This window comes from Panicum virgatum, chromosome 1K (genome assembly GCF_016808335.1).
Source record: "Panicum virgatum strain AP13 chromosome 1K, P.virgatum_v5, whole genome shotgun sequence".
NCBI classification, from domain to species: domain Eukaryota; kingdom Viridiplantae; phylum Streptophyta; class Magnoliopsida; order Poales; family Poaceae; genus Panicum; species Panicum virgatum.
In genome coordinates this window covers 8,065,693-8,088,866 of record NC_053136.1, presented here as the reverse complement: position 1 = coordinate 8,088,866, position 23,174 = coordinate 8,065,693, and the positions used below count along the sequence as shown (strand labels likewise).

The 23,174-nt window shown below is 45.5% G+C and overlaps 3 protein-coding genes across 4 annotated transcripts; 2 read left to right on the top strand and 1 right to left on the bottom strand.

Moving 5' to 3' along the window:
• Nucleotides 1-819: 819 nt before the first annotated feature.
• LOC120648933 (zinc finger BED domain-containing protein RICESLEEPER 2-like) lies at nt 820-2,471 on the top strand. The gene is made up of 3 exons (XM_039925561.1): nt 820-1,681; nt 1,790-1,897; nt 2,183-2,471. The coding sequence occupies exons 1-3, from the start codon at nt 1,003-1,005 to the stop codon at nt 2,206-2,208; spliced, it is 813 nt and encodes a 270-aa protein (XP_039781495.1). The 5' UTR covers nt 820-1,002; the 3' UTR covers nt 2,209-2,471.
• Nucleotides 2,472-3,094: 623 nt separating this feature from the next.
• Nucleotides 3,095-12,583, top strand: LOC120648917 (TBCC domain-containing protein 1-like). Of its 2 annotated transcripts, XM_039925548.1 has the most exons (10): nt 3,095-3,648; nt 4,824-4,964; nt 5,518-5,904; nt 7,424-7,528; nt 8,853-8,993; nt 9,234-9,437; nt 9,859-9,951; nt 10,583-10,694; nt 10,999-11,131; nt 11,839-12,057. In XM_039925548.1, the coding sequence occupies exons 1-9, from the start codon at nt 3,160-3,162 to the stop codon at nt 11,088-11,090; spliced, it is 1,764 nt and encodes a 587-aa protein (XP_039781482.1). In that variant the 5' UTR covers nt 3,095-3,159; the 3' UTR covers nt 11,091-11,131; nt 11,839-12,057. The 2 variants fall into 2 exon arrangements, with proteins under 2 accessions (XP_039781482.1, XP_039781486.1); XM_039925552.1 differs by lacking the exons at nt 10,999-11,131; nt 11,839-12,057 and adding an exon at nt 12,100-12,583 and having other exon boundaries at nt 3,160-3,648.
• A 1,003-nt stretch (nt 12,584-13,586) lies between these two features.
• LOC120652238 (zinc finger BED domain-containing protein RICESLEEPER 2-like) lies at nt 13,587-20,242 on the bottom strand. The gene is made up of 6 exons (XM_039930007.1): nt 20,050-20,242; nt 17,548-17,600; nt 16,202-16,490; nt 16,003-16,094; nt 15,733-15,800; nt 13,587-14,983 (listed from the first exon to the last, which is right to left on the bottom strand). Exons 1-6 carry the CDS (start codon nt 20,240-20,242, stop codon nt 13,816-13,818), a joined length of 1,863 nt encoding a protein of 620 aa, XP_039785941.1. The 3' UTR covers nt 13,587-13,815.
• Nucleotides 20,243-23,174: the final 2,932 nt, after the last annotated feature.

Genomic DNA, 23,174 nt, shown 5'->3' with positions numbered 1-23,174 from the left:
TTGTGTTTGACCCCGTCTTAAGTCGTGAGCGCATGGTTCAGTTTGTTATACATGCTGAAATCGAATTCAATAAATTTGAAGACCCTTACTTTGAGCCATGGATGGAAACTCTACAACCAACAATGAAATGTGTAGGGCGCCAAACCGTTCGTAATGATTGCCTCAAGATGTATGAGAAGATGAAGCAAGATCTTCACAATGAGTTTTCAGTCTTAGACTCTCGTGTGTGCTTCACATCTGATATGTGGACTTCCCTTCAGAACTTAGGATATATGGTCATAACTGCACATTATGTGGATGCTGATTTCAAGCTTAAGAAGAAAATCATTAGTTTGAAGGAAGTCAAGTATCCTCATACCAGCTATGCTTTAGAAGAGGCTATTGTAAGCAGCCTAACTGAGTGGGGTTTAAGGGAGAAAATGCTTACTTTAACCTTAGATAATGCAGGCAACAATACCAAGGCATGTGAACTAATAGTACAGCATCACAAGCATGAGTTGTTATGTGAGGGAGCACATCTGCATGTTAGATGTTCTGCACATATTTTGAATATTCTAGTTCAAGATGGAATGGAATTTATTCATGCCGCAATAGACAAGATTCGTGAGTTGTTGAAGAGCATAGAATCTTCACCGTCACGAATTCAGAATTTCAACTCAATTGCAACTAATAAGGGCCTTAAAGCAAAACGTGGCATTTATCTGGATATACCAAATAGATGGAATTCTACATTTAAAATGGTACGAGAAGCATTAGATTACAAGTCTGTACTTAGTACTTATGCTGAACAATATCTTGAGGTTGCACCAAAATGAAGAAGAATGGTCAAAAGCCGAAGCGATATGTGTATTTCTCAAGGCTTTTGAAGAAGCCACAAATCTTGTATCGGTTGACCGAAAACCAACTTCGCACAAATTCTTACCATTAGTGCTTTCTATTCGATATGCTTTGAATGATCCAGCTTGGCAAAATAGTGAAGTTTTGGTAGATTTGGCTGCTGCAATGAAGGTTAAATTTGTGAAATATTGGGAGCCTAAACCAGTGCCTAATGAGTCTAGCCTCCGGAGAAGGAAAGAGTACGATTTTAACATTGTAATTGTCATTGCAACTATCTTAGATCCAAGAAGAAAGTTTGATTATGTGGAATTCTTTTATGAGAAAGTATGCAGCAGTTTCGATCAAGCTGATAAATGTACAAAATCAGCACAAGATTGGCTGAAGAAGTACTTCAATGAGTATGAACGACTTGCAAGGAGTGATGGCTCAGCATTTGTGTCAAGTTCAAGTGGAAGCACCTATACTGTTGGTTCACCTGTGCTTGGGAAAAGAGTACTAGAAGAAGAATTTTCTGATTTCAAATCTCGTCGTCGAGTTGTTCGTAGGCCAAAATCTGAGATTGACACATATTTGGAAGAGGATCCTGTCGAGGATAGTAAAAGATTTGATGTGTTGGGTTGGTGGAAGGCTCGTGCTGATCAGTTTCCTGTCTTATCAAAGATGGCTAGGGACTTTCTTGCTATCCCACTTAGCACCGTATCATCTGAATCGGCTTTTAGTTGTGGCAATAGGATTCTAGGGGACACAAGAGGCTCGCTAAAGCCACAGATGTTGGAGGCTTTAGTTAGTGCAAAAGATTGGCTCACTATAGTCCAAGATAAAGATAAGGATAAGGACGATGAAGGTACCCACTGTTTCTTTTACCTTCAATTGTCACCAAATTCTTATTTGAAATCTGCATAGATGAGAAGTTGTTGTTCTTAAGGCAAGTTCCTGTCTTTTTTGGATGCAGGGATCTTAAGTGAAGCTGTTGGGGTTGGTGTAGGGCAGAATGTGCCACATTTTCTAAGCATGCTACATGAAGATTCTCTCCCTGGCTCACTCCAAGACTCACTTCCTAGTAAGACACGACACAATAGTCTAAATAACAACTGTTTTTGGCGATGACATCTGAACAATGTGGCATATGAGCCACGCAAGATATATATTTTTCTTTAGTAACTGCAGTTTGGGTCCAAAGAAATCATTATATTTATACTTCCTTTGATTCAACTATTCTGTTTCTTGATTATGTGGCCAAGCTTATTCTTTCGGTACTTGCCAATATTTTCCTCTTGCTTTTGGTTGTTAAATAGGTCTGCAAGTATCACAGTGAAAGTAATGGGTTTGCTTCTTGTTTTACCAGGTTGGTCACAACTACCACAAGCCTGAAGCTGGAAGCAAATGTCATATTATTTTCTCTTTTGTTATGCTAGCGCAAGCCTGGACTTGGAAGCAAATATCATTGCATTGTGACTATCCTGTGGCAGCCCGTATGGTTGTAAATGTATGGCAGTTCTATAGAAATTACCAGATTGTGAATTATCATGTGGGATCCTTTTTTCTGATCAAGCTTAGAAACTAAGTGTAGACTGGACTTGATGGCATGTTTGCGTAATCTGTAGTACAACTATGAAAAAGCCTCATTGTAGTTTCGACCATGGGTATGGGTGTTATTTCTGTGTTGCCTACAAGTATTCATACTTGTCATACTAGTGTTGCCTACGGGTGTTATTTTTGTCATGGAAATATGTATACTTGTGTTGCCTACCGGTGAACAGCAGAGTAGGCAGCCAGCACTCCAGCAGCCAACGAGGCGACATGTAGTGTACACAGTAGGCTGCATAGAAAGCTACCGGACTGGAGAAGCAGAGCACGCAGGCAGCAGGGCCAGCAACGCCGTGGTCTCAAACCAAGCTACCGGACCGGTTTCAAACCATGGTTTAAGGTTCTGGATTGGTCTGGTTTGGATTTAATAATGTGTGTGGTTTGATGGGGTTCGGTTCTGGTGGAAGAAAAAGTAGAGCAGGCTGGAGTGGGTTTTGGCAGGAGGCCACGTGGGTTTGATTTGGTTATGGTCCGGATCCCAGACCATTAGCAGGTTGATCCGTCGCCCATTTCAGTTAAGACACGAATGCTGGTAATCCCATCTCGCCACGACTGGAAACCAGGATTAGAAACCCCAAACTACCCTTCAAATCAAAAAGGCAAAAGGAAAGCACAAAAAAAAACAGCCCGCACGCATCGAGTCACTCCCCCCCCCCCCCCCCCCCCTCCTCGCCATTCCCCTCGCACTCCCAGATCTCCCCTCCTCCCCCACGCCTCCTCTCTCGCGGCGCCACGATGGCCGACGAGACCCTCGACCCGCCGCCGGACGCGTCCCCGTCGACGCCGCCGCCTCCGGCCACCCCCGCGGCGCTGCTCCGCCCGCGGCGGGAGGCGTTCGAGCACGGCCTCCTGCCCATCCCCAAGCTCATCTTCCCGGAGGGCACGCTGGCGCAGACCCTCGCGCAGCTCAAGGAGAAGCTCGCGGCCGCGGCGGGCCCCGGCGGGCGCGTGGGCGCCGCGGCGCTGGCGGAGGCGCTGCAGATCCCGCAGGAGCAGGCGGCGCTCGCGCTCGGCACGCTCGCGGCCGTGCTCCCCGCCGAGGACCCCGCGCTCGGTGACGGCGCCGGGGACGCGGACATCCGCGACGTGCTGCTCTTCCTCTACATCCAGTCCTACAAGCGCCTCGTCCCGCGGAGCGCGCACAAGGACTCGCCCGCCGTCGCGGACGTCTGGCCCTCCACCTCCGCGTTCGATGGGTACCTCTCCGCGCTCTCCCCGATCCAGGTCAGGATCAACCGGATCGCAATTCCTTTTTTTTAAAGAAAAGACCCATGCTGCTCGTAGGACTGCGATGTGAATGCGCGTAGTTTATGCATAACAAAATGTGTTTCGCGTTTATATATGCATTCAGTGTGTCATCTCAGAGAGAGATGGTGCCACTGTACCCAGCTATAACTATACCTAGGATTCCGTAAACATATTCATTGACTGCTGAAATTGTTCCATACTGAAGACCTGCATTTTCCTAGTCCCAATGGCATGCTGTGTGTCATAGAAACCTCTAGTACACTCAAATTGCTGTCTATGTTTTTAAAGCGGTAAGGCGAGGCGAGGCGATCCACCACCGCCTTATCGCCTAGGCGGGCTAAGGCGAGACCTTAAGCAAGGCGAGCCGCCACCGCCTTGTCGCCTAGGCGACGCCTTGAAAACAGAGATTGCTGTTATAACCACCTGTCATGAGTGATGGTGATGGGGGACCCACCATAGGACTATCTCTATCCCGTTCTCATTTGAAGCTTCTGTAGAAAGCGTCAGATTGAGGCTGCTGACATACTTCACTAAACATTTATATCATCTCTCCAGCAACCTGCAATTGAATCCTTTGAGCTTATCAGTTATCATCAATCAAGAGCTTCTGAATCTTTCATCATCGGCAAGAGATATTGTGGCGGTGGACTTGTGTGGTGGATGCAATTTTGTGAAAGCACTTGGAAACAGTGCAAACATGTCACTAACCTTGTTTCCAGGGGCAATCGGCTCAACAGTCCACCTCAAATTTTGGAACAACAAAGAGAAAATTTCTTCGTTTGGTCCATGTGCAGTTTTGCTACAATATCTGGCTCTTCCGTGAAGTGCGTAACATCGGACAGAGTGAGCGATCTGTTCAGATGAAAAAAGGCACACAACTAGTTAATGAGCCCACCCCATGACGTGTGGAAAGTCTGTTTAGTGCCATGCCAATATTCTGGTCAATGCCATGCGGCCCTGGTTGCATTTGTTGGTGCATTGATGGCATTTTACCCTAAAAAATATTAGTGTAGTATGTTTGCACTGTTTTCAGTTTCCATAATAAACTTGCAGACACCACACAAATGGTATTCACAACCCAATTTACTCTATACCTCTATAATTTTGACATCGTCCGCCTTGCAATGATTCCAAGTTATATTGTTTTGCAGCTTGTTCGCAGTAATAGCCGTCGTTTTATGCCTTCTCAAGCTGATGAAGAAATTCATCAGTTATCCTATCTGCAAAAGCATATGGCAAATATTCTTACTCTCTTGGCAGATTCTGTTGAGGGTGAGGGTGACGATTCTCTGGTATGGCACCTTTTCTTCTGAGTGGTGTGCTTTGGTACAGAAATTCATCATGTTTTGTTTTCTGATTTTCATACTAGAGTGAGTTGACAAGATAAACGGCCGATAGAAACAATAACATTAAACAGCAGACTGGACAATAAAAGAAATGGGTGTATCATGCATCCTAGACATTGATCCCTGTAAAATGTCAATGGCATGCATCTGTTTTCACTTTTTTTAAGATGTAGGCCTCTAAGTAAAACATGAGGTATGATGTACAAATTTAATGCAGGCAGATATATATGGTCCAAATGACGCCTCATCAATTTCTTGACTATTTATCTTAGGATATTGTTTTTTTGAAGAAATTGTTTTTTTTTTGGTTTTTGATCAAGAAACTTAAATTTTGGACTATAGATTAAATATCAGCTGATTTTTCTTTAAACTAGACTCATGAAAGATGATATTGATGTCTGTTCTATGCGTCTTATTCTTTTCTGTGTGTGAGCAAAACAGCTGCATATGATAAGACCATTCTGTTGCAAAATGCTTACTCTAAAGGGGTTGTGGCCAGGTATTGACAATGGAGAGTTTTGAGCACCTTGGATTTCTAGTTCAATTCTCAGAAGGAACTTCCTTAAGCCAGGCTGCTACATTTTTTGCGAACTCGGATCCAGACATGCCTGCTGCTCCCGTCGCTGCGGCTCAGGTTCTTGATTGGATGTCACATAACATAGCTTCTTCACTGGAATATTCTGCTGAGAGGTCTGCAGCAAAGGAAAGCAACCAGCAAACTGTGTCTGATCTTGATGTAACCATGGCTGAGGCCAATACAAGTCATTCACGGAACAGCACACCAAGTTCCAATCCTGCATACTACAAAAATGTAACTTTTGTGGAGGGCTTTTCAAAAACCTCTGTTGTCAAGCATGCATCTGATGTCAAAGGGAATTCAATAAAGGTACATTGATAGTTTCTTGCCACTAGCTAACTTCTGGACCTTGAGTAGGGCTGGAGACTTTAATCTTCATTTTTCTTCTTTAACATGATCAAAATTTCGTTCCATCCCCATCAGATATGCAATGTAAGGTTGAACTTCAACATTCCATAATACAAATTATGGTTCACAAGTTTTGGAGTGCTTACATTAATCTCTACATTTTTCTTTAAATTGTTGCTTTGGACATCGACATGGTCCCTCTACACACTAATTGACCATTGTGTTTTTTATTATACATGAACAGACCTAAAAGTTATGTGATATTGGAGTATCTTTCATGTCAAATGTGCTAATATCATTTCTGTATGATCAATCTAAGCACCTCTGTATCTGTATGATCAAAGCTGAAAAAGCTAACCACTTGCCATTCTAAGTTGTCGCCTAGGCGTCCAGGTGCTTAAAAAAACCTGGGTGTCCTGGACGCCACAACCAAAAATCAGCAAAATGAGAGAGCAGGGGAGGGATGAGAGAGAGGAAGAACTGGAGGAGGACCAGGCAAGGCTAACGACCCATTTCTGCTTCCATCCCCTCGGTTCTGGCTCTTGAAGGGCTGCAGCAGGGGATCTCGCATAGGGATCTAGAAGGGGAGCGGCAGCAGTAGTGAGGAAGGGGAGGGGAGATCTAGAATGGAGCGGCAGTAGCAGCAGTGAGGAAACGGAGGGGAGATCTGGAAGGAGGCGGCTCCAGCAGTGAACATGAAGAACAGGATCGGGAGGGAGAAGAGGCACCTTGAGGTTGGAGAGGAGCAGTATTGGGAGAGGAAGAAGAGGAGCAGTATCAGGAGAGGAAGAAGAGGCACCTTTAGAGGAGCAGGGTCAGCCCTAGATAGTTCACGATAGTTGGGGAGGGCTTTTATGGGCCTTTTTTTGTTCCTTGTCCTTCTTCTTTTATTTTTTTTCATTTTCCTTTTTATCCCTACTAAATCATGCTGCTGCTTTGAAGTTTTTAATAATTATATGGCATTGTCTTGCCACGCCTTATGCTCGCCTAGGCGTCGCCTAGGCGACTTGAATGAGTGGCTCGCCTTGCCGCCTTAAAAACCATATCATGACAAATAAAAGAGAATGAAGGTCATAAAGGTTGTGTTTATATGGCACTCCAAACACTGTCAAGAGTCATTTTTTTTTTGCTGAATCTGCACCATTCTATTGCCGGCTCTTTGGAGACAAAACACTACGATGTAGCTTTTGGGTAATCTGAGAGATGATAATTCTGACTGTCATTAAATTGGTCAGGGTGTATAGAAGATTGAACTTGTAAGAAATATGTGAGCCAATAATCTGAGCTGGAAAGGTCAATGTGTAAACTTATGTTACAGTGGAGACTAGTCATCGCCATGCATTGAGCATTTTTTGTTGGCATAATGGCATTTCTGTAGTTGGTTTATGAATTGAACAATGAAATATTGAAATCTCAGAGCTAGGACTCTATGTTTGCTGTACTGATAAGTGATAACTCAAATTGCATGCTCCTTTTGTAGGTTCTGAACTGCCATGATTCTGTTATCTACATATTAGCACCAGTGAAGTATGCTACTGTGTATGGTTGTTCTGATGCTACTGTTGTTCTTGGTGCTGTTGGTAAGGTACGTGTTTAATTCTATTCCTGCTGTAGTAGATTGAAATTTTCTTTTTGATTACTCTGTTTTATTTATGAGTTATATTTTGCTTACAAAAGATTCAGCTTGCTTCCTCTATATCTCTGAAATGGATCTGATACCTGCCACCTATATATTGGGCTACGGTGGCTTTGTTCATACGTACAGATTTCATTTCTTGGTACTCTTATCAGCAAACTAAAAGATAACATGCCGTTGATGTGGTTATTTGTTATGGTTTGTAAAATGTTGGTTAATGTCCAAATGCACCAAAGATTATGACTGTTTATGAGTTTCAAATTTTGAGCTCTCAAGGAATGGAACTATAGCAACCGGATTCTACTTTATGGTTTTAGTCTTGCTGATGTAGATTGTATAGAATTTTTTTATTAGAGTTCAGGAAACAAGGCTCCGGGGCCTCGACCTCATTCATTGCCAAAGGAATATGTTTTACGAACGTTTAAGCATAGCATCACATGATATCCAGCCAGCATTCCATTCTAACAACTACTGAAAAGTTCAGTTGCAGCATCTCCTCCATCATCCATTGCTCTCTTTTCAGTGGCACATCTTGTTTGATCGGCTTTTCTGATCCCATCTCCAGCACTACCATGGTCTTAATCTCCCTTGCTAGTTGTTACAACCTCAAAGGTTGCTTGGTAAACTCTGTTATCTTCAAAATGAGCCAGTCCACCACCTCCCTTTGTGACGCTGTGTCGCTGCCACGCTGGGGCATAAAATCCTCCATCTTTTCAACATCATCTCCAAATTATTCCACATCAGGTTCATATTTCTCCATTCCAATGTCTGGGAAAAAAATCGCTTCTTAACTTCAATATATACCAAAGTCAGCAGAGCTGATCATATCAACAACACAAAATTTCTTTTTACTAATCCATTTCCCAGCTATACGTTAGATTGTGGAGGATATGGGTAACTGTTACCTTTTCTGCCTCTTGATGCCTACTTTGTAAGGTATGAGGAGATATATTCTGGGCTGTGGTGCACACTGTAAACTGTAAAGTGTGATATGGTGTAGAGATGTAAGCTTGGGCCCTTTTGTCAGTTTACATGCCTCGCTGAAAGAGTCGAAGCTCTGTATCAAAGAGAGACACCAGTGGCATTGAATTCTGTAGCTATCTCCACTATCTCTAGCTCCTCTGATATGCCACTCCCCCTTGTTTCAGCACCTTCACAGGCTATCCCAGTAGTTGTAACATTTGTAAAACTCAGCATTTGATAGGAACATGATTTTGTTTATTTGTTACCAACTATAGTTTACATGTCTACTTTGATTGTTTCATGCTGTCAGGTGGTAAAGGTGGAGCATTGTGAAAGAGTGCATATCATTGCAGCTGCAAAACGAATTTGTATTGCCAACTGTCGTGAGTGCATCTTCTACTTGGGAGTTAATCACCAACCTCTTGTTTTGGGGGACAACCATAAATTACAAGTAAGATCTGTTACTCCTTTTCCTTCTGCTTTTTAAGCGGCAGTGGTAGGGGTGGTGGTGTAAATATTTGATTGCCCATCCCTTAAATGGGTGGCTTAGGTCAAAGATCAGCAATAGTGTTCACTAGTCAGGGTACATAGAAATAACAAATGACAGACTATTCAATTTATTGGTGTGATTTTGTACTATACTTCATATTTAATTAATTATTGTGCTAAATTTCCTTTCCTGTACCAATAGGTTGCCCCATTCAATACGTGCTACCCGCAGCTGCAGGATCATTTGATGCAAGTTGGTGTCGATCCCAGTATCAACAAATGGGACCAACCTTTTGTGTTGGGAGTTATTGATCCACACGATTCATTATCCCATCCTGCTGGGGTTTCTGATGTTAAGGCTGAATCTGCTTCATGTCTGGATCCTGATCTATTTACAAACTTTTTGGTATGTGGAAAGTGTACTTTAGGCTTTTGATCTGTAAGTTCATGTGAATGCATAAAGAAAAAGCACAGACACAATCAGTCTTCCTCCTTAAGTTTATTTTATGCTGTTCCCAATGTGCTGTTAGATTTGCATATAGAAACATTGTTTCTTGCCTTGTTCAACTTCTCCTTTACAAGGGAGCGTTGAGCCCATTTTGCAAACATGTCAGCTGTGCCCAGTAATTACAATGTGGTAACTTGAAGCATCCTGCATGCTAAAATACTTGAGCCAGATCTCGACGTATTTGTCATGTTTCGCTCTACTGATGCTTTCAGCTGGAAAAATGCATATTAGTATCATTCGATGCACTCTATTAATAACTAATAGAATTGCAGGTCCTTTTCTATATAAAAATATTACAGCAATGACTTTCTTTCCGCAGATTCCTAGTTGGTTTGGGGATGAAAGGCAAGAGCCCACAAGCTGCAATCCTTTCCCTTTGCCTGAAATATATGGGGCATTCCAAAGCAAAAAGGTACACTAAGTGACTAATACAATAGAGCTAGACCGTACCATAATCCCTTTATCTCTTAAGAAAATGTTCTAATGGCTTCTATAATGCTTTCTATTTCAGTACAAATAATAATTGTTATTCGGGCTGCCTTATTTATTTAACAGTAGATGAATGTAAGAATACTCCAGTTTATGCTTGTGGCACCTCCGCACCTGTTGCTCGCTATTTACAATGGTGCAGGCACCTTGACTCTTTTCATTTGTTGCAATATATTCTGTTATGGATACACTATACACTGCATTCATGGGACAATCATGTGATATTTTTACATAATTGCATGGCAAAAAAGAAAAAAGATAACAATAACATTTGGAAACTGGGAAGAAATTCTTGCCCATACCTGCATACCATCTCTTGTTTTCATCACTAGTGCTACGTCGATCCTACTGTGTCCTAGTATACTCCAATACTAATCCAACTAGATGGAGGTTTGAAACTAATATTTCTTTCTCTTAGCAAGGTAGTCAGCATCCAAAGATATAGTGTAAATGTTGATAGATTCTTGAACGTTGCTGGACACATCCACACCTCTTTATTTACCAAGCTGTGTTCCTAAAGGCAACATGTTCCTAAATAAGTCGTTCATTTTCAGCGTTCTACTTTGGAAGATATTCAGAAGACGATTCGGGAGCTACAGCTTGATGAGAATCGGAAAAGGGAATTTGCGACTGCCCTTCATGCACAGTTCAAGGATTGGTTATATGGTAACATACTAACATCTTACATCTCATCAGTGCTTTCATTTATTTACCAGCATTTTAGTAGAAACTTTGACTGGGTTTACATCTAGAAACCTTTGGTGTTGCACAATTTTATGCCAATTACAGTTGATAGATATGCAGTGAAATGGTAATTACCGGACAGAGCGAGCAGACTTCTTTAGTTCTTTATCTTTAGTTCTTTACCCTTGGGAAGTATATCTTCCTAATTCCTAAACCTAGCTTCATCACTGAATTAAAATGTGCACAATCGCACAATATGACACCAAAAAAAAATTCACTCTTTTAGCTAAATACCTGGGACTGTTCTCCCCTAACACGCTGTGGTGCGTTACTTCAACTCTGAAGCTCTGCATCTGTATGTTACAAAGATCCGAGTAGGGAGTATATTTCCCTTTATTTGCACGGTATCTTCTTTGGTGGTGTATAGCATTGTTTTTAAGGCGGCAAGGCGAGCCGTGGCGAGACACTCATTCAAGTCGCCTAGGCGACGCCTAGGCGAGCATAAGGCGTGGCAAGGCGACGCCATATGATTATTAAAAAAAATTCAAAGCAGCAGTATGGTTTAGGGATAAAAAGGGAAATGAAAAAATGAAGGAAGAGGACAAGGAACAAAAAAGGCCCAGCCCAGCAGGCAGCCCATAAAACCCCTCCCCAACTATCGTGAGTTGCTCTGCTCTGCTACAGGTGCCTCTTCTTCCTCCCGATGCTGCTCCTCCAACCTCCAGGTGCCTCTTCTCCTTCCCAATCCTGATCTCCATGTCCACTCCTGGACCCGCCTCCTTCCAGATCTCCCCTTCGTTTCCTCACTGCTGCTGCCGCCCCCTTCTAGATCTCCCCTCTCCTTTCTCACTGCTGCTGCTGCCCCCTTCTAGATCTCCCCTCTCCTTCCTCACTGCTGCTGCCGCTCCCCTTCTAGATCCCCACGCGAGATTCCCCTGCTGCTGCACTTCAAGAGCCAGAATCGAAGGGGATGGAAGCAGAAATGGGTCGTTAGCGTTACCTGGTCCTCCTCCAGTTCTACCTCTCCTCCCTCCCTTGCTCTCTCATTTTGCTGATTTTGGTCGTGGCGTCCAGGACGCCCAGGGTTTTTCAAGCGCGACGCCTAGGCGACGCCTTAAAAACCATGGTGTATAGATCTGCTGTTTTTTGTTTGTTTACCCAATAGGTTATGATCGCATAAATGATAAGGTCAATCAATTATGTCCGCTTACTTTTCCTTTTAAAGAATTGGGTGCTCCTGGTTTTGGCACTATTTTCTTTTTGGAAACAACTGTTGCAAATGATATTCGCTGAAAATGATATTAGTCAGTTTCATCCAGAACTTGTCTGGAAAACTCAATTTGTTTTGATGGGAGTAACCGGAAATCCTTTTGTTTGATGTCCTCAGCTTCGGGCAATATCCGCCAGCTCTACTGTCTACAAGGTGATTAACCATGCAATGATTTGCACTCATAAACGGAATTGCACACCTGCAAGACTGTTTATCCTTTGCCGACTCCAAAACATTCGACGATTGTCGAAGCTGACCTTCCCGGAGAAGATTTCTGCCTGCTCACCCACCCAGCATGTAGTATTCACACAAGGATGTAAAAAAAGTGGAGTGTACTATTTCCTTTTCTTTTTTTACAGATTCATGATTTCCCAATTTTCCCGAAATCTTCTCTTTGCGGCGAGTTGGGTACTTAATTAGGATGTAATCTTGTTTCCCTGGTGTTTACTCATTTTTGGCCCTTCATAACACCCACGAGTATGTAATAGGGATCAATGGATCAACGCTGTTAAATAAACCTTTCGTTTCTCTTTCTTAAATAGGTTTTGATTTGTCCATGTAAACCTGTACGGATCATCGCTATAGAGAAGTGCATTTGTTATCTGATCCCTTCCCTGTCAAAATGGGGGCGGGTCAACCTTAGGTTGAACCGCCACCGAACCACCGATCCATTTGCTAGCTAGAGGAGCACCGGACGATCCATTTAATTAATCTTTTGACATGTGGTGCACCAGTGGATATCAAGGTTCGATTCTACGTGACTTGACCTGCCGGAGAGTCTACGTGACTTGCCTGCACATGTACGTACAGTGCCACCCACTATTGCATAAATATAACAAGCTAAGATGGTGAAAAAAAAGTTCAATGCAAGATCACAACTGCAGTGGACTTGAACTGTAACTAATTCAATAAATAAAAACAAAAGTTTCTATGCTTTGGACTTGAACTGCAGTGGAAAGACAAGCTCTGAACAAAAGTTTACAACTTCTCAAAGCAGATCAGTCGAGTGCTGCACACTACTGCAGCCACCCCTTAACAGACTTGACATGGTTTAATTTACAACTTCTCAAAGCCTTGATATGGGCATGTGTGTCCCTTTGCACTCCTGGTGCTAGCGTGCAAATGAACTGCAAACAATTCAAAGATAAGAGACTGTAGCTGAACAACTTGTTCCATTGAATTACAATTCTCATAAGTGTCATGGCAATTCTCATAAGTATTAATATTATATCCCAAACAAAAGGTACTATAATTGAACAAGCAGTTCCATTGAATTGCACCTGAAATGGCCACAATGCACTTATATTTTTAAATAAGGCTCCAGTTAGCATTCTAATTAATCCTAAATCCTGGTATCTGACCATATCCACTAGGCTCAGTTTGTGCAAACTATTTGCGTTGAAGGTAGGTTTATCTTTTGCTTTAACAAAGGTTCATATTTTAGTAGATGAGGCATCCCATTTAATCACATACTTCAATGTTCAGAGACACAGATTTCTCACCTCCTCCTCCTCCACAATTCATTGCTTTCATCCAGAAGACAACGATCAATCGACTCCATGCTAAATTTGGTTGAACCAGAAGCACAGAACCAGTCCTGTAAGCACATCAATTCCTCCACAGTCTTTGGAGATAAGCGGCTTCGAAAATCTGAGATAAGTCTCTTCGCATGGCTGAATGCTGACTCGGATGCAACTGATGAAGCAGGGGCCACCAAAACATCTCTAGCCATTCAGGACAGAGTTGGATACTCCAGCGCATTGCTCCTCCACCAACCCAGGATATCGAAGAATCCATCACTTCGTGGTATGGCTGGTTTTGATAAGTAAGATTCTAGCTCAGAAGGTACCTCATTGGTAGGTTGGGTATTGAGATTGACATGGTTATCCCAATCAGCATATCTTCCACTTGCATTTGTCTGTACTGTAACACTAGGAGCTTGTGTTGTTTCTTGACTATCTCCAGCAAGGTCTTCTTCACAATTTCAATCTTTGCCTCAGCATCACTCCCAAAGGCTTGTTTCAAACGAATATCAATGAATTTAAGCTTGAAACGTGGATCAAAGATGACAGGAAATGCAATTTGCAGCCACGTCAATTTCCAGTACCTTCTGAACTTTCTTTGCATATATTGAATTGTCTCAGCAAGTTCTGCATCTGCTTCAGGAACTTGGTTCTCCAAAACCAATCTGATTTCCCAAATCTCATGAAAGTGTAAATTTGCTGTTAGATAGAGTGTTCCTGAGACAACTGTGGTGGCAGCAAAGAAGATCTTCAACAACTTCCGTACTTTTCTAGACTTTTCCCACTCTTCAGATGTAGGTGCAAAGGTATATTCTTGATTTTGTTGTCCCAATGAGTCAAAAGCTCTCCTCAACTTAAAAGAAATCTTCAACATAAGATATGTTGAATTCCAACATGTACATGTATCAACCTTTGGGCGCTTCTCACAAGAGAGAGACAGCTGCTGAATGATTTCTTCAAATTTCTGCTTCTGTGAAGTGGACCCCTGAACATACTTTACACTTTCCCTTATCTTGTGCACAATTGGATTGATGATTTCAAGTCCTGCTTTGCATATCAGATTCAGCACGTGTGCTGCACATCTCTGATGCAGCAACTTCCCTTTTCCCAACAATATTTTTTTCTCCAACAAATTGGACTTCAATAGCTTCATCATAGCATTATTGTTGCTGGCATTATCCAATGTGACTGCAAATAGCTTATCTTCGATGTTCCATTCCTGAAGAAACCTCAAAACAGCATTGAACATGGCAACATCCGTGTGTGGAGTCTTCATGAATGAGAACTTCAAAGTTCGGTTGTGCATCTTCCAATCATCATCAGTGAAGTGGCATGTGATACACATATATCCCAAGGTCTGGTTAGAGGTCCACATGTCCATTGTTAGTGAAACTCTGCCCTTGACATTCTTCAAAACATCTAGCAGAACTTGTTTTTCTTCCTGATACTTCTTTGAGCAGTCATCTGTGATTGTCCTCCTAGAGACCATTTTGAACACAGGATTTAAGCTTGACACAAACCTTCTAAAACCATCATAGTCCACAACAGCCAGAGGAAATCCATGAAGTGATATCATTCGAAGCAGCTCTTTCTAAGAGGTATCTTGGTTAAATCTCCAATCTTTCAGAGCTATTCCCTCTGGAGACATAACAGTAGACTTTAGTTGATTCACAACTCGATTCACACTCATCCTAGCTTTGCACCGCCTCAAGTGTGTGGACATAGCACTGGTTCCCGCTCCACGCTTAGCACTAATCTCCGCGTTGCAGTGCATGTACTGTCCTTTGGTGACTACACCGCCAACACGGATTTTTGTGAACTCCTCCCAAACCTTTGATCTGAACTGTCTATTTTCTTCACCATGCAGGAATCCGTCAATCATATGTGGCTCGATTACCCCCTCAACAGTATAACCTCTGTCAAAGTCATCTGAATCTTCACCTCCATAAGCATGCTGTGACCAACCCTCACCCATTTGAGCATCCAAACCAACACTTTGATCCAAACCCACATCCTCTTCATCCTCATTACCAACAAACACTTGTTCTGCCACTTGTGCTCTTTCAGCTTCAGGCATTTTAGTTTGACGATGAGTTCTTTTTCTCTTGAATCCACTGCAGGTAAAAAGAGGACCGGTATATTAGAATCAAGTATTACAATATATAGGTAGGTAGGAACATGGCATACATGCATGCAAAATTCTCTCACAGTTAGTTACATGACTCACCTCAGAGACTGCAACACTGGTGTGGAAGTAACAGCGGGGTACAAGATGTCAGGCGATAGTAACATTTGCTGAAAATAATGTACACATGATTTAATCTATAGAGTCAAACTGACACACTGAATGGTAGTGTCTGACATATATATAATGTTACAAACAGCAGCACATGTAATTTTTTTGAATGAAATAAAGGCAAGAAAGTTAAAAATCACTTGCAAACATGACAAAGAAAACACTGAACTGATGTAGCAGCCGTGGATGGCGGGTTCTTACCTTGGGAGGAGGAGGGCGGGAGCAGGATGGCGCCAGCGAGCGAGTGCCGCGTGGTTCGTGGCCAGCAGCGTCCCCGGCGAGAGTGCGATGACCTCAGCGTCCAGATCTGCGGCCGCAGAGAAGCAGTGGCGGGTCAAGCAAGCCGTCAGAGGAAGCACGCGAGTCCGTCAGAGGAAGCACGTCAAGGGTCGGCACAGACCTGGCATCTCGGGGAGGTTCCACTTCTTCTTGACCGTAGCCGGCACCGCAGTCGCCAACGGCACAGTCTTCGCTGACGCCTCCTGCTCAGTCCCCGTACCCGCCGGCACCTCCTGCTCGGTCCCTGCCGGCACCTCCTGCTCGGTCCCTGCCTCCACCGGTGCCTCCTCCTGCTCGGTCCCCGCCTCCGCCGGTGTCTCCTGCTGGATCCCCCGCCTCCGCTTCCGCCGGCACCGTGTGCGGCGGCCATTAGGAGCGGGTCGAACCACACGATCCAGCGAACCTATGTGCTGAAATGGATCGAAGGAGGGGCCCAAAAGGATCGTTTTTTTGGGCTGGTTCGAAGATCCGATGGGCCGAACCGATCCAGCCCCATTATGACTTCCCTTGACGGGGGCAGGGTAAACAAAATCTCTGTTTACTCAGTTTACCCATTTTTGAGTCTACGTCCAGCCCCGTAATGGCCGCCGGTCGAAAATTCCAGAGTAATAGATGATCTAATCATTGTAGTGGCCAAATGCTAAGGACAATGGAGAGTGACCCTCCAGGAAAGCGAAGAATTTTCAGGTTTCAGTTTCTGGGAATCACGGATCAGAATTCAGAAAGCTACTAACAGTCGCGCGGAGCTACGGGGGCAGTGCATGCACATGCACGCTGGTCTTCAGCTGCGCGCACCTTCCCCGCTTCCTGTTCGTTAATTTTGTCCTTGCTCGGGTGGGGTCTGGGCAGTTTGGCCGCCCGCGACAGCTGTGCGGCCGCGGCCGCCGCTCGCCAGCGGCGTCGTTCCCGATCGAAGCGCGGCGGCGGCGCGACGGGAGTCGACGCGGCACTCGTGTTCCACGAGCGAGCGTGCACGCGTTGCCCCGCCGCGTAGCGTGCCCGCCCGCCCGCCCGCACGCAGGGCGCGTCGCGCGCCGCCGGCCGAGGCGGGGAGGCGCGGACGCGGGCGGCTGACGGGACGTCGCCGGTGGCGGCTAGCTCCCGTCCGGGGCGCGGCCGGGCCGCCGCCGGCGCCGTCGTCGAACCGGAGTCTCGGTCTGAAACGCGAGAGTTTCGTCCGGCCTTGCTGTGTGTTTAGGGGTGGTAATGGGCCATGACCCTAATGGCCTCTTCACAGCCCAATAAAGCCCTTAAAATTTTTAGTTCAAAAATACATATGTTTAGAGCCCGGCCCTTTTAAGACCCGATCCTTAGATTTTCTAGTTCAAAATGTTGTGACCTTTACCACCCCTGTGTGTGTTGCATGCCACAATAACACATTCTGGTGGGTGATGGGTCGATTGCCCACGCATTTATTTGCATCTTCTGTTGTTTGTTTCCTGTAGCATTTCGATGAGATTTGATTACGTTTGCTTCTTCTGTTGTTTGTTTCCTGTAACATTTCGATGAGATTTCCCACCCTGTAAACGCAAAAACGCAAAATTTTGCGAAAGAATCTTACTAATTCAAAGTACTAAATGAAGTCTATTTACAAAACTTTTTGCATAGATGGGCTGTAAATCGCAAGACGAATCTAATGAGCCTACTTAATCCATGATTTGCAACACTAATGCTACAGTAACCATCTGCTAATTATTGATTAATCATGCATTAATTAGCATCATTAGATTCGTCTCGCGATTTACAACCCATCTGTACAAAAAAATTTGTAAATAGACTTCATTTGGTGCTTCAAATTAGCAAGATTCCGTTGTAAAAAAAAATTTTGCAAAAAGAACTAAACACGGCCTTGACTACCTGTTTAATTTGGAGCGCGTTGGTTCAGTCCGGTACAGTTCCTTCGCGAAGCACGAGTGCACGATTAGTACGTGTTGCGTCGAATGGCCGTCAAAGGTAGATCGGCACGGCCAAGGCTCCGTTTGGGAGGGCTTCACCGGCGGCTTCACGAGCGGCTTCAAGTGAAGCCCTCCCAAACGTTGGTTTCAGGACCGGCTTCACGTGTGAAGCCGGTTCTGGAGCCGTCGGCGGCTTACACATGCAAGGTGAAGCCATGAAATCGTGGTTTCACGCGGCTTACACATCAATCTAACAAGTGAAGCTGTTTTGCCAAACATTTTCTAAAACGGCTCCAACTCCACCAGAAAAGCCGCTCCATCTGAGGAGTCAGAGCCGGAGTTGTTTTTGGAAGAGCCGAAACCCTGCCAAACAAGACCCAAGTAACTTGCAATGCTAACCATCCTAGTTTTGCTACCTCTACAGCGACGACAGGCTGGCTCTGCAGAGGCTAAATTGGAGAATATTAAAAGTGGGGCCCTCTGGTAAACTGGTTCTCTGTCAACTGTCATCCTCAACGCGAGAGGCAACGGAGAAGAACACGTGTCACACAGCATTATTTTACTCCTATAAAGTTTTTTTTCTCTCGCACATGCCAATTGCCAAGGCCGCAGGCAGGCAGGAGAATCCTCGTCCGCCCATTGGCGAGCAAGCCAACAGATAAGGTTTGGGTTCGGGATGGGCCCGTGGGCCGGGCGAAATCTTGCATCGGACTCGATTGGTGGCGGTGGTCCCTCGTGAACGTGCTAGTGTCGCTGTTCGTGGGCCCAGCATGGCCAAGTTTCCGTTTGAAAAGCCATACATGGAAGTCTCACGTTGCACCCCGACCGCCACATACGTTTAAAATGTGTCATGATGCCCTACTAGAGTACTCTCTCCTTGTGTGTGTGTGTGGGTGGGTGGGGGTGGGGGGTAATTTCATGAATTTGGTAAAATAATTGTTCAAATTATAAATGTATTTAGTGAACAAAAGGCGCATCAACAAATTCAAATTCAAAATACTTTTAAGACCGCGTTGGTTGTAAACCAATTGACAATGTATTGTGTGGAGAAGTTAATAGTCACCATCTACTTTTAAAGATTTTCACCTATATTATAATATGTCTTATATTAATGGATGAAGGTGGTGCCATTGAACTAGAATGCATTTAGCTGGTTCAGGATTTTAAATTTGATAGCAGTATGTAAATGCATTTAACCAATTCTTGTACATCAACTTTAAAAATAAATGCTTCTCTAAGACTGACTCCAACAGCGGAGGTGTATTTTGGAGTGGCAAATTCGGTTTGCCTCGCGTGAACAGTAGATGCATTCACCGGCAAAAATCGTCGTCTCCAACACACAGAGGCAAAAGCAAAGGCAACCGCCGTTGCTCTCGCGCGCGGCCGAGAAGAGGACGAGACGAGGCGAGCGGTGGCGGCTCCCTCCTCTCTCCCAGCCCCCTCCATGCGCCGGCGATTGCTCTGCCCCGCCGGCTGGATCGGCGCGCGGCGGGGTGGCCGGGCGGCGGCGAGCCTCTCCTCCGCCTTCGTGCCTCCTCCCAGACGGCGTGCCTCGCCGCAACGCCTTTCTCCCGCCTCCTCGCAGCCTCCGCCCCTCTCCCACGGCGGATGCTTGCCGCGGCGGCATTCCTGCGCGCGGCGGGGACCTGCGCGAGCTGCCTCGAGCGCCTCCCTCTCCCATGGTGGCCTCGAGCTCCACCACCGCCTCGAGCACGCCAGCCTCGAGCTCCCGCGGCGAGGCTTGGATGGAGGTGCCGAGCTACGAGCCATGGCGGTGGTGCGAGCCCTCGTCCTTCCCCCTCCTCTCTCCCCTACCTGGCCGGCGGCCATGGCGGCTGCCCGCACGGGGCCATGGCCGCGGAGATCGCCAGCCGAGCGGAGGTGCCCCCTCACGGCGCCTCCGCTCCTCCCTGCTGCGCGCCGATCGCCCTCTGCTCCTCCGGCCGGTGGAGCTCGGGGCGGCTCCGTCCTCCGCCCGTCCCCCCCTCTCTCCTCGGTGTCCACCTCCCCTACTCGTGTCCCGGGCCGAGGAGCTGCGGTTGCCGGCGCGGGCGTGGGGAGGGGCCAGCCTCACCTGCCCCCTCCGCGCTGCTCCTCCCCTGCTCCGGGCCCTCGTGCACCTGCGCGACGGCGATGGGGAGGCCCGCGGGCGGCGGCACCTGGCGCGCGGAGGCCGGCCGCGGCGCACACGAGCCCGGCCCGCGAGCGAGGCGAGCGACCCCCTCCCTGCTCCCTCGCTGGTGGCCGCGGCCCGGCTCCGAGCACATCCGGGCTACGGGGGAGCACATCCTCCCTGCAGCGGCGACCGGCGTCCCCGAGAGCGCCGGCGTGCGGCGTGCGGCGGCCAGCGAGACGACGGCGGCGGGCAGCGACGGCAGCAGCAACACGGGGCCGGCATCGTCCTCGTCCTCGCCGCGGCGGCCCTGGCCGCGCGTCCTCGCTCCGGCCGTCCTCACCGCGCAGTGGCCCCGCCTCGCGGAGCTGCTGCCGGGCCGTCGAGATCCGCCGGCCGCGGAGCTGCTGCCGGGCCTCTCGCGCGCGGAGCTGCTGCTGGGCCTCTCGCGCGCTGCCGCGGATCTGCCGCCAGGCCACCCGTGCGCCACCGCCGGAGCCACCCCGCGTCACCGGCCGGGCAGAGAGAATGAAGAGAGAGGAGGCCACCACCCCGCGTCCGCGATTTGCGTCGGAGGAGAGAGAAGGAGCATTTTTGCGTCGCGGCTGGCGTCCAAGGCAAAATGCCTATCCCGTATGCGCGTTCTGTTGGAGACGCTTTGCCTTCCCAAAAAGCACTGTAGCGATGCATTTTTGGCTTTGCCTTCCGTTGTTGAAGTTAGTCTAAGAGTGGTCAGCATGGGAAAACTGCAGCTAACGTAATTTTTAGAATTTATTGGTGTGATTCAACTCAACCATCACCATCATGGACCACAAGAGCTTGAATAGCAGGGTGTGTAAGGGCAGTCCCAACCCAGACTCTACTATTAGAGTCTAAGACTCAAAGACTCCATCACAAGAAATTATACTTCCCAATGCAAAGTGTGTTACTTTGGTTTATATGGCCCACTTGTCTCTCTCACATTCATTCTTGATTTGCGTGAAGACTTGGAGTCTAAATATGACTTGGAGTCTTGATTTCTCTCCCTCTCTCTTCCATAAATATACTGTCACATCAGCAAAACACAATAAATAGGAGGCTTAGACTCCATAGTAGAGTCTGGGTTGGGATTGCCCTAAACAGGTAGGACGAGAAAGACAGGGAAGAATGTGCATGCAAGAATTTTTCCCGTGATACATATTGCTCATTGGGGATGGAGAATATGCGGTGGTGGTGGACTGCAAATGCGCCAACTTGAATTGAGTCATTTTTGGATCTTTGCTTACTTCCTTTTGTTGATTGAAGGAGAGATGCAACAAGAGCTGCTAAGATCTAATGAACCGTGGACCAGCCCTTTCTCACTGGTTGTTGGTCCACACACGTTGCATTCAGCACTCCCTTGGGATGCAAAACTAATTTATAAATGTTCATATGAAAAGGATATTCAGGTGATTTCATCTTCTATGACACATACATTGAATACTGTATTTTTCGTATGAACTTTAATAAAATGAGTTTGGTCATTTTATGACAAAGTACATATATAGATACCCAATAGATGTGCCAAGTTTCAAACTTTTTAGAGCCGTTGATTTGGATGAGTTTTCATGTTTCCACTAATATTTCCCCATAAGGACGTACTAGGTAATAGGAGTTAATATTTTATTTTCATAGCTCTATATAAATGTTTTTTATTTATTCTTGTGTCTACACGTAAATACGTAAGTTATCCTCGAAGAATTATCAAAGTGCCAAAGCTGAGGGTAATAGCATTTTTTTTTGAAACACAATTTATTATACACCAATGTTCACATGCATTTATTATACCTCGATAAATGCTTTCAGGAAGCATTAAACCTACATATCGACGATGAGCTCATTGCTTACCACTAAAAGAATAATCAGCTATAAAAATACAAGTACTGTTTGGAGACCCAAGCCAAGATGGTTAGATTCCACCGTAATGGCTACAGGATCAGTTAGGTATATGGTTGTTTGTCCTAGCTAGCTATAAGGCCACCTCCAATGGTTGAGACAAGTTTACTCTTGCGCATAGTAAAAAAGTACCAAGTTCCGAGCACCTACTCATATCATTAGTTGGATTTACACTCTCTTCATGCTCCACACGGTTCCAACTGATTTTAAAATAAATCTCCTAGTTATTTCTCATGAACATATATAAAAGTATGTGGAATAGATTGTAGATGAGTAAAATGCATGAATGGTCATTATATATACTTGTTCGTCTGTTCCAGTTTGGCCATCGTATTTTGAAAAGTGCAAATCATGGCCACTAAATGAGAGGGAGCAATTCGCAAAAAGAACTCCACGTTGGATGACGCCAAGTCATCCAAATACAAATGACTAGAGAGGTAACGGCTGTAGAAATAGAGTCAAGCGACTTTAGTGGCCATGATTTACACCGTTCAAAATACAATGGTCAAACTGAAACACATGAACAAGTATAATGATCATTCATGCATTTTACTCATTGTAGATTGTAGGGGATTATGGGGTATCCAAGTGAAGTGCGAAGCATTGGTTGATGTCACGCTGTAACAAATAAACCTCTTATTTCAAAACAAGATGATGTGTTATATATTTATGGTTGACAATAATTCAGCGAGGGCATCACACGGTTGTGGTTTATTTGATATTATTCCCCCCCCCCCTCCTCCCCACTCAAGTCATGACTCACAACGTACGGTAGGGTTATTAGGGCAGCTCCAGTGTTGCAAATAATCCAATCCATCGCAAAAAAAAATGAATAGAGCACACTGCAACCTTTTCTACTAGACAACCGTATTTTCAGAACCAAGCCGAATAGAGAAATGAGGTGCACATCCACAAACCATCTAGAGAGAAGAACATTGTCTTTTTGCTAGTTTTATTTACAGCCTGGGTTTCACCTATTGATTTCAACACCACCGCTATCGAATCGAAGTTATGTTGGACTTGTGTGAACTGCACCAGTCGATCCACGGGAGAATTCAGGAAATGGCACCAGTCGATCCACCAGCACATATCTACGGAATAGCACTGCATACAACCAGGGGATTCATGAAACATCATCGATCCTTATTTTCTCCCTTGTTCCAATTTCCCCC

Bases quoted from the DNA above. Each gene is read 5' to 3' on its own strand.
- LOC120648933 (XM_039925561.1), top strand. From the start codon at position 1,003: ATGAAGGTTAAATTTGTGAAATATTGGGAGCCTAAACCAGTGCCTAAT. The intron at 1,682-1,789 runs GTACCCACTGTT...TTTTGGATGCAG, and splicing joins TAAGGATAAGGACGATGAAG to GGATCTTAAGTGAAGCTGTT. The intron at 1,898-2,182 runs GTAAGACACGAC...TTGTTTTACCAG, and splicing joins ACTCCAAGACTCACTTCCTA to GTTGGTCACAACTACCACAA.
- LOC120648917 (XM_039925548.1), top strand. From the start codon at position 3,160: ATGGCCGACGAGACCCTCGACCCGCCGCCGGACGCGTCCCCGTCGACG. The intron at 8,994-9,233 runs GTAAGATCTGTT...CTGTACCAATAG, and splicing joins GGGACAACCATAAATTACAA to GTTGCCCCATTCAATACGTG. The intron at 9,438-9,858 runs GTATGTGGAAAG...TTCTTTCCGCAG, and splicing joins ATCTATTTACAAACTTTTTG to ATTCCTAGTTGGTTTGGGGA.
- LOC120652238 (XM_039930007.1), bottom strand. From the start codon at position 20,242: ATGTGCTCGGAGCCGGGCCGCGGCCACCAGCGAGGGAGCAGGGAGGGG. The intron at 17,601-20,049 runs GTGAGGCTGGCC...TTGCGTTTACAG, and splicing joins GAGCAGCGCGGAGGGGGCAG to GGTGGGAAATCTCATCGAAA. The intron at 14,984-15,732 runs GTGAGTCATGTA...AATGGTCTCTAG, and splicing joins CCAGTGTTGCAGTCTCTGAG to GAGGACAATCACAGATGACT.